General features: G+C 42.3%; 1 protein-coding gene across 2 annotated transcripts in view; it reads left to right on the forward strand.

Annotated features, from left to right (window-relative positions):
• Positions 1–12,905, forward strand: part of EDC4 (enhancer of mRNA decapping 4) — a 324,468-nt gene that overhangs the window by 167,246 nt on the left and 144,317 nt on the right. For both annotated transcript variants that reach the window (XM_029608825.1, XM_029608824.1), the window contains exons 17-18: positions 6,604–6,766; positions 11,053–11,513. In XM_029608825.1, the coding sequence (XP_029464685.1) occupies positions 6,604–6,766; positions 11,053–11,513 (624 nt within the window). The remainder of the gene's footprint in view (positions 1–6,603; positions 6,767–11,052; positions 11,514–12,905) is intronic.

The following is a 12,905-nucleotide window of genomic DNA, read 5'->3' on the forward strand; positions in this document are numbered from 1 at the left end:
CTACTTTGCATTGGTCAGTGTGTATCCTGCTGTTACATAGTTAAGCATTATGTGCATCGAAATTGGCCTCTTCAAATCAACTAAACTTCAAATATGTCTAATCTACTACCCCCCCCCCCCCCCCCGGCCTACTTGAACATAACCCCTCTCCCCTCATAGAATTTATAACTGACAACCTAAACATAGATATCCCTGCAATTAAACTGGGAGATTTCAACCTCCACGTGGACACCATTCCCCCCTCCCCTCTCCTGTGAGTCCATACTTAGCGTCCTAAATGCCATAGGCTTTAATCAAATCATCACCTCTCCCACACAAAAGCTGGTCACACGCTTGACTTCTTCATTAATGCATGCTTTTTCTCCCCCAACTCCTTCTCCTCCACCCCTGTTCCATGGTCTGACCACACCCTAATTAAAGCACAGCTAGCAGTTAAGCAAAACCCTGCCCCTCACCACTCACACAGCCACACCATACACTTCAGAAAAACCTGCAGCAAAGAAGAACTTATCACTTCATTCACCAACTCCCCTGACCACCTAGACCTATCAAGCCCGGATTCTGCCCTCTCCACCTGGAACACCATTACAAACAATATAGCCGATAAACTCTGCCCCCTCACCACCAGAGAGATGTCAATCATATGACTCCAAAAAGCCCTGGTACACTCCTGAACTTAAACTTAAATGCAAACTTAGAATGATAGACTATTGCGCAAAGACCCCATACCCAACCAAATGGCCTCATACAAATTCTCCCTACACACTTACAGATCCACTTATCCTTAAAACGAAACATGACTTACGCAACTAAAATCCACGAATACCAATATAACCCCAAAGCCCTATTCTCATATGTAGCCAACCTCACAAAATCACTCCTCACCCATCTCTGATGAAAATTCCAAAAACAAATGCAATGAACTTGCCCATTTCTTTAAGGAAAAGATCGCAAAATTCCTTCTCCGATTTCCCACCTCCACCACACCCACACCCACAATCCTCCAAAAAAACCCCCAATGCCATCTTAGATGCACTTGACTCCACTTCCCCCTCAAAAATCGAAACCATCCTAAAGAAAACAAACCCCTCCTCACACCCCACTGACACCATCCCCACCAAATCCCTCCTAGCCATCGCTGACACAATTTCCACCCCCATAGCGGAAATAATTAACTGCTTACTATCACATGGCAAAGTCCCTGACTGCCTAAAACAGGCCGTAGTCAAGCCTGTCCTTAAAAACCCAACCTCAATCCTGACGATCCAACTATATAACTATTGACCCATCTCAAACCTCCCTCTCCTCGCCAAAATCATGGAAAAAGTCGTAAACACACAACTCTCAGATCACCCAGAAAGTCATAATATCCTTTTCCCTGCCCAATTCGGTTTTTGTAAGTTCTTCAGTACAGAAACCCTCCTCATCTCACTCAGACAGCCTCCTCAAAGGTTTAGACCATGGCCACTCCTACATTCTTGCCCTCCTTGACATCTCCGCTGCTTTTGATACCATAAGCCACAACATCCTAATTAACCACCTTACTGAAATCGGCATCTCAGGAACAGCTCTACTCTGGTTTACATCCTACCTCGAACAGATCCTGCATATGGGCCGATACAGAAAAACCCGCGGGAGAGCCGGCGAGCGCCAGCTCGCCCGACGCGCGCCCAGGCCACTCTCCTGGGTGCGCGATTCAGTAAGAAAAAATATGTAAATGATGACCCGCGGTAAAAGGAGGCGCTAGGGACACTAGCACGTACCTAGGGCCTCCTTTATGACAAGCGGTGGCTGTCAGTGGGTTTGACCGCCAATGCTCAATTTTACCAGCGTCTCTTCTTGAACCCACTGACAGCCATGTGTTTGGAAAACGGACACTGGCTAAATTGAGTGTCCGTCTTCCAACCCATGGGCCGCAGGCAGATTTAACATTTTTAAAAAAAATATTTTTTTTTTTTACTTTTGGGGCCTCTGACTTAATATCGCTATGATATTAAGTCGGAGGGTGTACAGAAAACCAGGTTTTTTTTGCTTTTTTGTACACTTTCCAGGTACCGGCCGAACTTAAACTCCTGCCTTTGGCAGGCGTTAATTTCTGAAAGTAAAATGTGCGGCTTGGCCGCACATTTTACTTTCTGGATCGCGCGGGAATGACTAATAGGCCCATCAACAGGCATTTGCATGTCGCGGGCACTATTAGCTTCGGGGGGGTTGGCCGCGCGTTTTCCACATGCTATTACACCTTACTATATAAGGGGTAAAAATAGCGAGTGGAAAACGCGCGGCCAAACGGGGGCTAACAGTGCGCTCAGCTTGAGCGCACCTTACTGCATCGGCCCGATAGTTAGAATTTGGAATTCGGAATCCACACCCATCAAACTAACACAAGGCGTTCCCCAAGGATCCTCCCTCTCTTCCACCCTCTTCAATATTTACTTGCTTACCCCTCTGCCAACTCCTCTCCAACTCCGGCCTCTCCTACTTCATTTATGCGGATGATGTTCAAATACATATCCCAATACAGGAATCCCTCTCCAAGGCCCTCAAAATCTGGGAAAATTGCCTCACCGCCACGAGCTCCTCCTCGTCACACAAGATGGAAATTATGCAGTGTCTAACACACACCCCTCAATTCAACCAGCCTTCTCCCCCCAAGTCAGAAACCTTGGAGGAGTCATGGATAATCAACTGAGCTTCAAACGTTTTATCAATAACACCACAAAGGATTGCTTTTTTAAACTTCAAGTTTTAAAACGGTTGAGACCTCTCCTCCACTTCCAAGACTACCATACAGTTCTCCAAGCAATCATCTTTTCAAAAATTATTGCAACTCACTTTTGCTCGGCCTCCCAGCTAATACCATCAAACCCTTACAGATGCTACAAAACGCTTCAGCAAGGATTCTGACCAAGACCAACAAAAGAGATCATATTACATCCATCTTGCGGAACCTGCACTGGCTCCCAATCAAATTCAGAATCTTGTACAAAGTTCTAACGATCATTCACAAAGCCATTCACAATTTCACCCCACTGGAGCTCAAGATCCCACGTTGGCCACGCATACCCTCCAGACCGGTGAGATCAGCCTATAGAGACACCCTCTATGCCCCCCCCATCAAAACCTCATTAAGGAAGAGAGCTCTTTCCACTTCAGGCCCAACACAATGGAACTCTCTCCCTCCAGATCTCCGGCTAGAACGGTGCCCGATCACCTTTAAAAAAAAAAAAAAAAAAAAAAAAAAAAAAACTCAAAACCTGGTTGTTCGACCAAGCCTTCTCTGAATTCAGATGACCTGTTTAGTCTATTATGCTGTTCTCTAGTAGACCATTGTTCAAGCAAGCTGCGCTTTTGCAGACGATCTAACAAATTTTCCTCCTTTATACCTGGTCCCAGTGTCATCTTCTTAGGCACCGGGCTCTATACCTTAGTTAGTATCCGGCTCTCCAGTAAAGATCTTTTATTTATCATCTCTGTTAAACCCAGTTCCATGGATCCAAGTTTGTTCATCCTTGTTTAATGTAATGCATTCTTATGTGCTGTTATCGTTATAATGTAAACCGAAGTGATATGTAACTTGTTACATGAATATCTGTATATAAAAGTGCTAAATAAATAAATAAATAATAAACCTCCTCCTCACAAACCTTCACCTGGCCCTAAATACATCAAAAACTGAACTACTTATCATATCCACCGACCACAGCTCCATGCCCCCCTCCAGCAGTGACTCCCCCTTACATCATACCTTTCTCCCAGAATGTCCGAACCCTCGGTGTCGTCATTGACAACCAACTAAACCTAAAAAAATTAATTAATGCCACAATAAAAAAAATCCTTTTTCAGACTTCAAGACCTCAAAAAAACTAAAACCCCTTCTCCATCTAAATGATTTCCGCACAGTCCTTCAGGCCACCATCCTCACAAAAATTGACTCTTGCAGCTCGCTACTCCTTGGCCCCCCCACTGCCTCCATCAAACCTCTACAAATTTTGCAGAACTCCGCCACCAGAATCCTTAACACCCTCAAAACTGACCACATGTGGATAAAGGTGAACCGGTAGATATAGTAAACTTGGATTTTCAGAAGGCGTTTGACAAAGTTCCTCATGAGAGGCTTCTAGGAAAAGTAAAAAGTCATGGGATAGGTGGCGATGTCCTTTCGTGGATTGCAAACTGGCTAAAAGACAGGAAACAGAGAGTAGGCTTAAATGGGCAATTTTCTCAGTGGAAGGGAGTGGACAGTGGAGTGCCTCAGGGATCTGTATTGGGACCCTTACTGTTCAATATATTTATAAATGATCTGGAAAGAAATACGACGAGTGAGATAATCAAATTTGCAGATGACACAAAATTGTTCAGAGTAGTTAAATCACAAGCAGATTGTGATAAATTGCAGGAAGACCTTGTGAGACTGGAAAATTGGGCATCCAAATGGCAGATGAAATTTAATGTGGATAAGTGCAAGGTGATGCATATAGGGAAAAATAACCCATGCTATAATTACACAATGTTGGGTTCCATATTAGGTGCTACAACCCAAGAAAGAGATCTAGGTGTCATAGTGGATAACACATTGAAATCGTCGGTGCAGTGTGCTGCAGCAGTCAAAAAAGCAAACAGAATGTTGGGAATTATTAGAAAAGGAATGATGAATAAAACGGAAAATGTCATAATGCCTCTGTATCGCTCCATGGTGAGACCGCACCTTGAATAATGTGTACAATTCTGGTCGCCGCATCTCAAAAAAGATATAATTGCGATGGAGAAGGTACAGAGAAGGGCTACCAAAATGATAAGGGGAATGGAACAACTCCTCTATGAGGAAAGACTAAAGAGGTTAGGACTTTTCAGCTTGGAGAAGAGAAGACTGAGGGGGGGATATGATAGAGGTGTTTAAAATCATGAGAGGTCTAGAATGGGTAGATGTGAATCGGTTATTTACTCTTTCGGATAGTAGAAAGACTAGGGGGCACATTTAAAACTAATTGGAGAAAGTTCTTTTTTACTCAACGCACAATTAAACTCTGGAATTTGTTGCCAGAGAATGTGGTTAGTGCAGTTAGTATAGCTGTGTTTAAAAAAGGATTGGATAAGTTCTTGGAGGAGAAGTCCATTACCTGCTATTAAGTTCACTTAGAGAATAGCCACTGCCATTAGCAATGGTTACATGGAATAGACTTAGTTTTTGGGTACTTGCCAGGTTCTTATGGCCTGGATTGGCCACTGTTGGAAACAGGATGCTGGGCTTGATGGACCCTTGGTCTGACCCAGTATGGCATTTTCTTATGTTCTTATGTTCACATTACCCCAGTCCTCAAAGAACTCCACTGGCTCCCAGTATACTACCGCATCCTCTATAAAAACCTATCCCTCATACACAAAACCCTCCACAACCACAACATACACTGGCTAAATGACTCCCTCTGTTTCTTCATCTCCAACCGACCCACGAGAGCCACTTACAAAGGAACCCTTATTACACCCCCACCCAAGTTCACCCATCTCAAATCTACAAAAGACCGTGCCTTCTCGATTGCTGGACCCAACCTCTGGAACGCTATGCCCCCCTGACCTCTGTCTAGAACCATCCACTCAGAAATTTAAAAAAAAACAACTTAACACCTGGCTCTTTAAAAAAGGCCTTTACTCAATAAACCCCCTCTACAAAATGACCCCCCCTTTTACTCCCTCCTCTTAATGCCTCCCCCTTACTTGATCCTCTTCCTTTTTTAGCACAATATAATCTTATTTAGAATAATTACTATCCCTCGCACAGTATAATTTTACATATTTTAATCTTCTTCCCTGCTCCTATGCTAATATTTTCTCCATCCTTCCTCCTCCATATTTCCCTTTTCATGTCTTTTTGGCCAACCCTACAATCTTCTGATCTCATATCCACTGTATATATAGTTTTTATCCCACTTCCGCTCTATGTATATTATTCCCCCGTTAAACGCCTGTGTTGTTAACCTCCCCTCCTTCCTTCCCCTCGCTTTTTTCCGTTTTAATACCTTATTTACCACCCAACAATGTTTTTCTTCATATCCTCTGTATATATAGCTTTCTCCTATTAACGCCTATACTGCTTCTATTGTAACCTGTATTATATTATTTATGCAATTATTATTCTAGTCCGTTGATGCTTCCCCTCCAAGTTTCTCTTCTCCCTGTTCCATGTATTTTTCGCGTTACGTTCTATGTAAACCGATATGATGTATCTACGAATACCGGTATATAAAAGCTGTTAAATAAATCTTTTAAATATGTAAAAATACAGGGGGCACTAGCACCATGGAACAAGATGGACGCATGATCCTGTGCTCCTTCCACCCCTGAGCCACTATTTATAAAATCGTGCCGCAAAAAGCTTAGCAGCTCTGCAGCCAAGCCCTCCTCTGGAGGAGGAGCAATAGTGAGAATTTACATATATTTGTGTGTGAAGTTTATTTACCTTGATACGAGTTAAATTATCATGTTACCAATTGTTCAATAAAATATCATTTACAAAAAAAAATGTAAAAATAAATGTAAGCCCTGTAATCAAAATGTGTAGTGAGAGATGATAAACTGTCATTTTCCCCTCTCCTTCCTTTCCAGGCCATCTGAAGACCTGACATTGAGTTCCATGTTGCAGCTGGATAGTAACCTGACCTTGAGCAGTACTACCACAAGCAGCAACAGTATGCAAAACAGTCCCCGGAGCCATTCAGTCCTTATTCCAGGTCTCCCAGACAAACTGACCTCAAAGCCAACTGTCCAGGTTTGTGCCGTAGGCCTTCATTAACTTCTACAATTTCTTGTGGGAGAAGACTTCATTTTTCTTTAAAGACAAGCAGTTCATCAAAGTCTTATATATCAGTGATGTCATCTGATGGCACCAACTTAGAATGCCTTTTCCAGAGCTTTCTAGTGAAGCCTTGAATAGTAACATATTAAATAACAGCAGATAAAGGCCCAAATGGTTCATCCAGTCTGCTCAGCAAGTTGTTTAAGGTAGTAAATGCCTTCATGCAGGTTACCTTCATGTCTTATGTTAAGGTAGTAAAATCAGAAAAAGAGTTGAACAAATCCCACGTTGAACAAACGAACACAAAAAAGGGAAATGCAACGAAACTTCACAATGTAGTTAACAAAAAATATATATGTATATCACTTTTTATTCTTTTTTTTTTCTTTTTTCTTTTTGATTTTTACTTCTTGAATAATTTGTCAAAATGTAAGCAGCGGCGGATTCCCGAGGAAGACTGGCCCGGGGATTCGCCGCCCAGGACGCATCACGTGATCTGCCGAGCGCGGCTCAGTCACGGCCGCGCATGGTAGACCACGTGACTGGAGCGACCGGCCCACCGGGGGATGCCCGATCCCCCGATAGGACAATCCGCCCTTGAATGTAAGTATTAATATTAATGCCGCATCAGCAAGCCTATCAGCGTATCTCTGCAATTAAGTCAGAGACCGCCCAGTCTATTCAGTCATTTGCAGCTTTAGATTGTGTAAATCTCTGCACAGTAAGATTTAAACTGATGCCTACCGGCAAAGTGGTCTCTGTTCCTTTTTTGAAAAATAAGCAGGAGACACACTGTCCCATGTAAGGATTCAGCAACATCGTGCCATCAAAAAAAAGCTAAGTACTTTAAAGTTATTAATTTGTGTTTGATTTATTTCTGAACGTTGGAACAAGAAAGGAGGTAAAACGAATATCCAATTGTAAGATGATATACGTAGGCTCCTGATGAAGCGGGTAACGTGAAATTTCGACCATCGTCGAGCTAACTTAGACGAGTGCCCTGGATATTCAACTCTTTAAGTTTTCCTCCACTGTGATATGAGATATTCAGTGCCTTAAGATTTTTTTCAAAGACTGGGAGGTTTGATTTACACAGTGTAAAGCCGCAAATGATTGAATAGACTGGGCGGTCTCTGACTTAATTGCAGAGACAAGCTGACAGGCTTGCGGATGCGGCATTAATACTAATAATAATACTTAAATTTTGATAAATTATTTAAGAAGTAAAAATCAAAAAGAATAAAGTGATATACATATTTTTTTTGGCAACTACATAGTGAAGTTACGTTGCATTTCCCTTTTTTTGTGTTCGTTATGTTAAGGAAGTACATGCTGCGCTGTGCAGGTATCCCCAACCAGACATGTTACACTTAAAGTTAACACAAGTTACTTTGTTTTTTCATTTCCATCCTCTAGCCATTAGGGATCCTACATGTATATCCCATGTCCTTTTGAATTGCATTATCATTCTTGTCTTCATCACCTCCTCTAGGAGGACATTCCATGCATCTACCACCCTTTCTGTGAAGAAATATTTCTCTGTCGACAAGCAGAACTGAATTATCCATGACATATGGATATCATCATCAAATGGCACTGAACGGACCTTCTCTCTTAGCTCATAGAGCCTTTGTTCTCCTGAGCATGTGTGGGAGTTGCTGTGCATGTGTTGCCTCATGAGCCCCTTCGTGGGGTTTTTTTCGTCCGAGTTTCTGCACAGATATGTACAGCATCTATTTTCTTGTGAAATCTTAGTATCTTTAATTTAAAATTTTTTTTTTCTATTATATGGTCTTGCTGTCTTGGCAATCCCACAAACAGCCAGTGTTAAATAAAAAATAAATAAATAAAAATTCTTCACAGAAAATGTCCAGCACTAAGTCCACCATCAATGGCTTCAAGGATTGTGTATGTGGTAGGAAAATGTCCATTACTGATGGACATATTTTGTTACTAGTGCCTAGGAACAAAACACAACCAGTCTGATACTGATGTGGCTGGAAGTCTCCATGCTCTCAGATGTCTAGAGCTTGGAAGATGGAGGATCAGTGTAAGTCTTTGATCTTCCTCCTAGAGTGGAAGCCTCTTCTGCCTCCCCAGATGCAGAGCTGAGCGGGAGTTCCTCAAGCAAATCTTCTCCTCTTGTTGGAGTAGCCCTGAGGCCACTCCACCTCATTCGGTTCGAGAAAGCAGGAAAAAACAACTTTCTTAGGTATTAAAAAGCCCTTTGTGTACACATTGGGGCTCAGGGCATAGTAAAAAGAAGCACCTCTCCTCGGAGACTGCAGTGCAACTGGCATCGAAGAAGCCTATATTAGGCAATTCTCTGCTTATAATTACTCAAGCTAGTTTGGCCAGAGCCACATTCAATTTTTGGTCAAGTCTGGCTTGCTGATGACTGGAACAAGTATTGTAAGCATGATCATCTTTTATCAAAATGTTCTATAAATTCATCCCTGTGAGTGAAGAATCTCCTCCTCTGAAGGTAGTGAGATGTATTCTCCTTCCACCAGTGAGGATGTCACCTTGATTTGTTTGCTGATACTGGTGTACAAAGACCACATCATGGTTGTTTTTTATTCGTTTTCTAACATTTGAGTATCTTTTATGAAGGTAGTTGCCCAAAACTGATCAATATTGCAACTTATTCCTTCCTTCAGCTTAATGTTAAAAATATTAAACAATGATTCAAACACACATACTTGAGTGAGACCCTGTTTGTTACTGGAATATGTCATATTCCTCTTCAGGTCTCAATAGTCCAGTGTTGGTGCTGCATGCTGCCATGCAGGATATCCAGGATCTGTTCTGTTTTTCAAGCCAGCAGGGTTTGGGGTTCCTGTGGAGGCAGCATTCATGCATCTGGGAGAAAGAAATCCCAGCTGACACTCAACAGCAAAATCTACTGCCAGACTCAGAATCGGGATGCAAGAGTACCAAGTTCTCGGGCGAGTTGCATTTTGGCCAAGAATTGTTGTGATGGCTGGGCTACAAAAGGGGTTAAAAAAAAAATACTTGCAGTTCATTTGAACTGGAAGCCCAAAGGTTCAGGAGTAAACTGCCAGGCCCATTAATACTTTCAGGAAAAAAAAAGTCATCTCCTGTATGCCAGAGGCAACACAGTGATGGACTGCTCAAGTCTTGCAATATGACTTCAACAGTCTATGTAATTCGCAGGGAACATCTCCATAAGAGGCATACCTAACTCTCTGATCTGCAGCTCCAATGACCTATGATAGTAAAAGTCTTGTATCCTGCAGAAAATCTAAGCTAAACAATATTACAACAGATACAGGTTGGCAGTGCAATAATACACCGTAAAGACAGAACATCAGGTATTTTCTCTTTATCAGTCCCGGAATGACAGACAGCTTCCAGAAAGGAAAAAATTGCGGATAGCTCTCTATAAAGTACAGATAGGTTTTCAGAGGCTAGTCTGGCTTGCAGTACATGCAGACAGGGAGTGTGTTTCTGTGGCATGTATGAACTTTGCAGCAGGGAGGGACAGGTCTAGAAAAATGTCCATCGGCATTGCATTAAATTCCTCATTTTGGTTCTTAGGTCTGTGCTTTAGACCTAAGGGTGTATTTTCCCCCAGAGAGCCAAACTTGAAAAAAATATATGGGTTGTTTCCAGCTTGTCAAGTTCTTATATCCACCCACTGAAGTTCACCTCACCACTGCTGCTTCCTGCAAAGGCGCACTGTCAGATGCCCTCCTGTCACACTTCCACTGCTACTCCAAAGAAAGGAGCCATATGTACCAGTGAGCCACATCAGCTATCCTTGCAGGTAGCCCATGTTGCCCAACAAGCAGAGGGCAAATCTGACATTCAGAGATCCACTGGTGAAGACTGTATGCTTTCTCAACTGCTTCCTAGGCCAGGTGCGTAGGATCTCTGGCCACAGCATTTGAGGGAAACCCCACCTCCACTCCTTGCCTGTTTCAAATACATTGTTATAAAATCCATCCCTTCATTGAAATGAGCTTGACATGCCTGCATTAAGTACATCAGGATCTTAGTGAACTGAAAAGTGAGGAAAGCAAACATAGCAGCTGTGCAGAAGATAGGAGTCCCTCTCCAGTACGTTTATTAGAGCACACACTGAGCCACTGCCCTTTGAATTTAAGATGTCTGCTAAAAGCTTACCTAGAAGGACTTTCAAAATCAAGTTGGTGGTGGCCAGTAATATGACACAGGATGTGTTTCTCTAACATAAAGACTTTATTCTGATGGTGTGGCTTTGGTTTGTTTCTCAGATATCTGCAGGCAGTCTTCCTCTGGAACTTCAGGCACTGGAGCCCTTAGTGGTTCCCCAAGCTTCACCCACCCGAGAGCGCTCTCCTGATGTTATTTCCTCAGCTTCCACAGCTATGTCCCAGGATATTCCCGAGATTGCTTCTGAGACCTTGCAGCGCAGCTTTGCACCAGCACCTCTTGGACTTCCTGCTGAGGTTTTAGAGACCAACCATCGTGCAGACAGCATGGCCTCAGCTGCATCTGCCCTTCATCTGCTCTCCCCGAGAAACAGGCACAACTCTGAGCACAGCCACCACTCCCTAGACATGGTATCTGGTGGGGAGGTGGACAGGTTAAACACACCTTCATTGCTGGAAACAGCCTTGACGCAAGAAAACGCTGCTTCAGACAGTGTGGTGAATCAGGCATGGCCAGCTGCCCCAGATATCACCAGAGAAACCAGGAACAGTATGGCAAACAGGTCAGTGGTGCTTTTGTGTGTGATATTCTCTGTTATCAGGAAGCATTCATGGCCTTACTACTACCCATCTAACTGTCATCAGGGAGCCATCATACACGGTTGATTTCCATACCTCTTTCTATTAAGTCTCTTCAGGAAGTCATCTTCCACAGCCTCTGTCCTTACTCATTACAAACTGTAATGAACAACTTACTTGGTATTCTGTAGCAAAAAAGATAATATATACTAGCCCTGTTTCTTAAAGGGAAACTGGAGTTATACAATCTTCTTGTCTATCTGTGCCTCTTTGCCCCTCCTTTCAGCAAATGTGCCTTCATCTCCCACTAATAACTTTTAAACCATTCAAATATCTGCCACAGCTAGGAGAACACCCAGTAACCCCGGCTCAGTTTTTTTCATTTATACCTAATATCCCTTTGAATCCCCTCCTTTTTTTTCTTTTCTGTAGGAAAAAAAATAGTTCAGTTAATTTTAGTTGAAATTTCAGGTAGGTCAGAGCAGATTGTGATGTCAAGCTACCCTGCACTTTGTTAGTAACCATTGATCCTCGATTGTATGGTTTGAAATAATAGCATACCCTGGAAGTCAACTCATTTTAAAGAAGTAGGAAGCATGCAGAAGCATGATTTTGGGATTTCTTTCCAATATAGATTGCAGAATGGGATAGGGGAGTTCTTATATTATATACTGGTAGTGTAGGACAGATATGACCCACATATAGCTGAAGCTGTTTGGATCCCAGCCAGTAAAAACCCCCAAGTTTATTAGGGATAATTTCTTTACACCTTTTTTGTTTCTAGTGTGAAGCTTATTGTGAGATGCAATAATTAACAATGACAGTTATATGAAGACATGGCTTATTAGACTGGTTAGGCAATAACTATAAATCATTATGGATTTGGAAATGCTTATATCACAAGTACCAAAATGAGTTCAACCCATACTTCTCTCTCAAGTACTGCAAAGCCAAATATCCAGTATACTGTATAAGGAACAAAATAGCTGGGTTCTCTTAAACTTATTTAGGAAGGTACACAGCATCTGGCAGTCTCCATGCAATAGTCATGCTGGTATCCTTCCAAGGTCTGGTGTCCTGTCTCTGCAAACAAGTTTTGTCCGTGCTTATCTGCTAGGAAGCCAGTTTTTTCTTTTGATCCAGCTTCAGATAATCAGATGGACTCAATACTTCCAAAATGTTTGCTAGAACAATGAATTACAAGATACATTGTGAAGAATTGCAGTTGAGATTAACTGCACAAATTCTGGAATTGTCATAGCTTTGAGTTTCTCTAATTTAGTTGAGTTTATAAGAAGCAAACAGTGATAGAAGCTGGAATTTAAACTGCAAATTGTAAGAAACCATACCTTTTTCAGGAATTTGAGGAAAAGGAT

Source organism: Rhinatrema bivittatum, chromosome 7 (assembly GCF_901001135.1).
Source record: "Rhinatrema bivittatum chromosome 7, aRhiBiv1.1, whole genome shotgun sequence".
Classification (NCBI taxonomy): domain Eukaryota; kingdom Metazoa; phylum Chordata; class Amphibia; order Gymnophiona; family Rhinatrematidae; genus Rhinatrema; species Rhinatrema bivittatum.